At 63.2% G+C, this 1,576-nt stretch overlaps 1 protein-coding gene across 1 annotated transcript in view; it reads right to left on the reverse strand.

The window, feature by feature from the left end:
• The window catches only part of MYLK2 (myosin light chain kinase 2), a 7,987-nt gene that overhangs the window by 4,052 nt on the left and 2,359 nt on the right, over nucleotides 1-1,576 (reverse strand). Inside the window, 3 exon segments of the mRNA XM_009893544.1 lie at nucleotides 417-526; nucleotides 710-803; nucleotides 1,026-1,131. Coding sequence (XP_009891846.1) covers nucleotides 417-526; nucleotides 710-803; nucleotides 1,026-1,131 — 310 coding nt within the window.

Below are 1,576 nucleotides of genomic sequence, written 5' to 3' on the forward strand. Positions count from 1 at the left end.
GTGCTGGGATTAGACACCCCCCCGAAGGCAGGCATGCGGGGAGGGTAACCCCGGGACATCCCAGCTCCACTGGGTTTTGTAGAGCAGAAGAGCCCCAGCACAGCCCCAGACTCCTGGAGCAAGTGGGCAGGGGAAAAAGGAGCTGTGTGGGAAGGACTTGAGTCATGTCCACCTTAAACGAAGCTGCGATGGAAGGAGATGCTGTCCTGGCCAGGCAGAGCCTGGGGCTGCCTCCAAGCTCAACATGAGATGAGGAGGTGCCCAAGAGGGAATGGGCAATGTGAGGGACATTCACTGGGGCCAACTCCTTCTGCTTGGTGAGGGGCCAGCACATCTGCTCCATCTCTGGAGCATCCCCCATGATGGTGCCCCTCATCCAGGCATCAGGTCCCATGCAGCGCTGCCCTGGCACTCACAACTCCATGAAGAGGATGATCTCTCGGGGTGTCTCAATGGCATCGTAGAGCTGGATGAGGTTGCGGTGGTTCAGCTGGTTCATCACATCGATCTCCAACAGCACCATCTCCTGCAGAAGGAGCCCCGTGGTGGTATGGGGTGTCACCCCTGACCGAGCCACCAGCACTGGGACAGGATGTGTCACAGCACCAGGGACACGTGGGGCATGACACTGCCACCCACCACCTCGGCCATGCCACTTGCTGGTAGCACCATGGCCAGGAGGAGCCCCCCGCCCCGGCATCGGTCAGACCTTGTCTTTGGCGCCCTGCTTCCGGATCATTTTTGCCGCCAGCTTGAGCCCCGTCTGCTTCTCTGTACATGTGTGAACTTCCCCGAACTTGCCCCTGGGGAGGAACAGATGGAGAGATGTCAATGCCATCAGCCACTCAGGCTACTGGGGACCCCCACACTGCTCCAGGATGCTGCCTCATGCTCCCCTCTGCACCCATCCTGCCTGAGGCACCAACACATCGTGGCCAGAGAAGTCCCATCGACCCAGGACCATTGCCCAAGCCTGGACAACAGCTTGGGGCAGTGCTGGGGGAAAGCTGGGCATCCATCCTTACCCTCCCAGGATCTCCTTGGAGCTGAGGTTGTACTGGGAGCTGACACTGGCAGACCGTAGAGTGACGACACGGTGCGCGAAAGGTGCGGGTGGCGGAGGGACATCATCTGCCCAGAGAGAAGGGCTGGGATGAGAAGGGGAGCTGCCCAGCCAGGGCGCCCCACCGCTGGGCACGCCGGGGTGCCCCAGACTGGGAGCGTGCCCTGGTGCAGGGTGAAAACACCCCCCAGCACAGCACAGCCAAGCCTGTGGGCGCAGGATGCGGCCAGGTACCAAGTGCCTGGCTGCAAATCAGGGTCTCCTGGCTGCCTGCAGCACCGGGGGACGCAGCATCCCCCGATGGGTGTCTCGCCACTACCCGCAGCATCACCTTGCTGCATGGCACCCATCCCCCTGCATAGCACCCCGCAGGCTCCCCCCCCCCGCTGCATGCCCGCTTCCCCCCATCCCGCGTGTCGCGCTCGCCCTCTCCAGGCCACGCTGCTGCGTGTCACCCTCTCCGGGCCACCACCTCTCCATGCCACCATGTCCTGGCTCGCCCCGCCCGGGACG

The sequence above is a fragment of the Charadrius vociferus genome, unplaced genomic scaffold (genome assembly GCF_000708025.1).
Source record: "Charadrius vociferus isolate BGI_N301 unplaced genomic scaffold, ASM70802v2 scaffold259, whole genome shotgun sequence".
NCBI lineage: Eukaryota > Metazoa > Chordata > Aves > Charadriiformes > Charadriidae > Charadrius > Charadrius vociferus.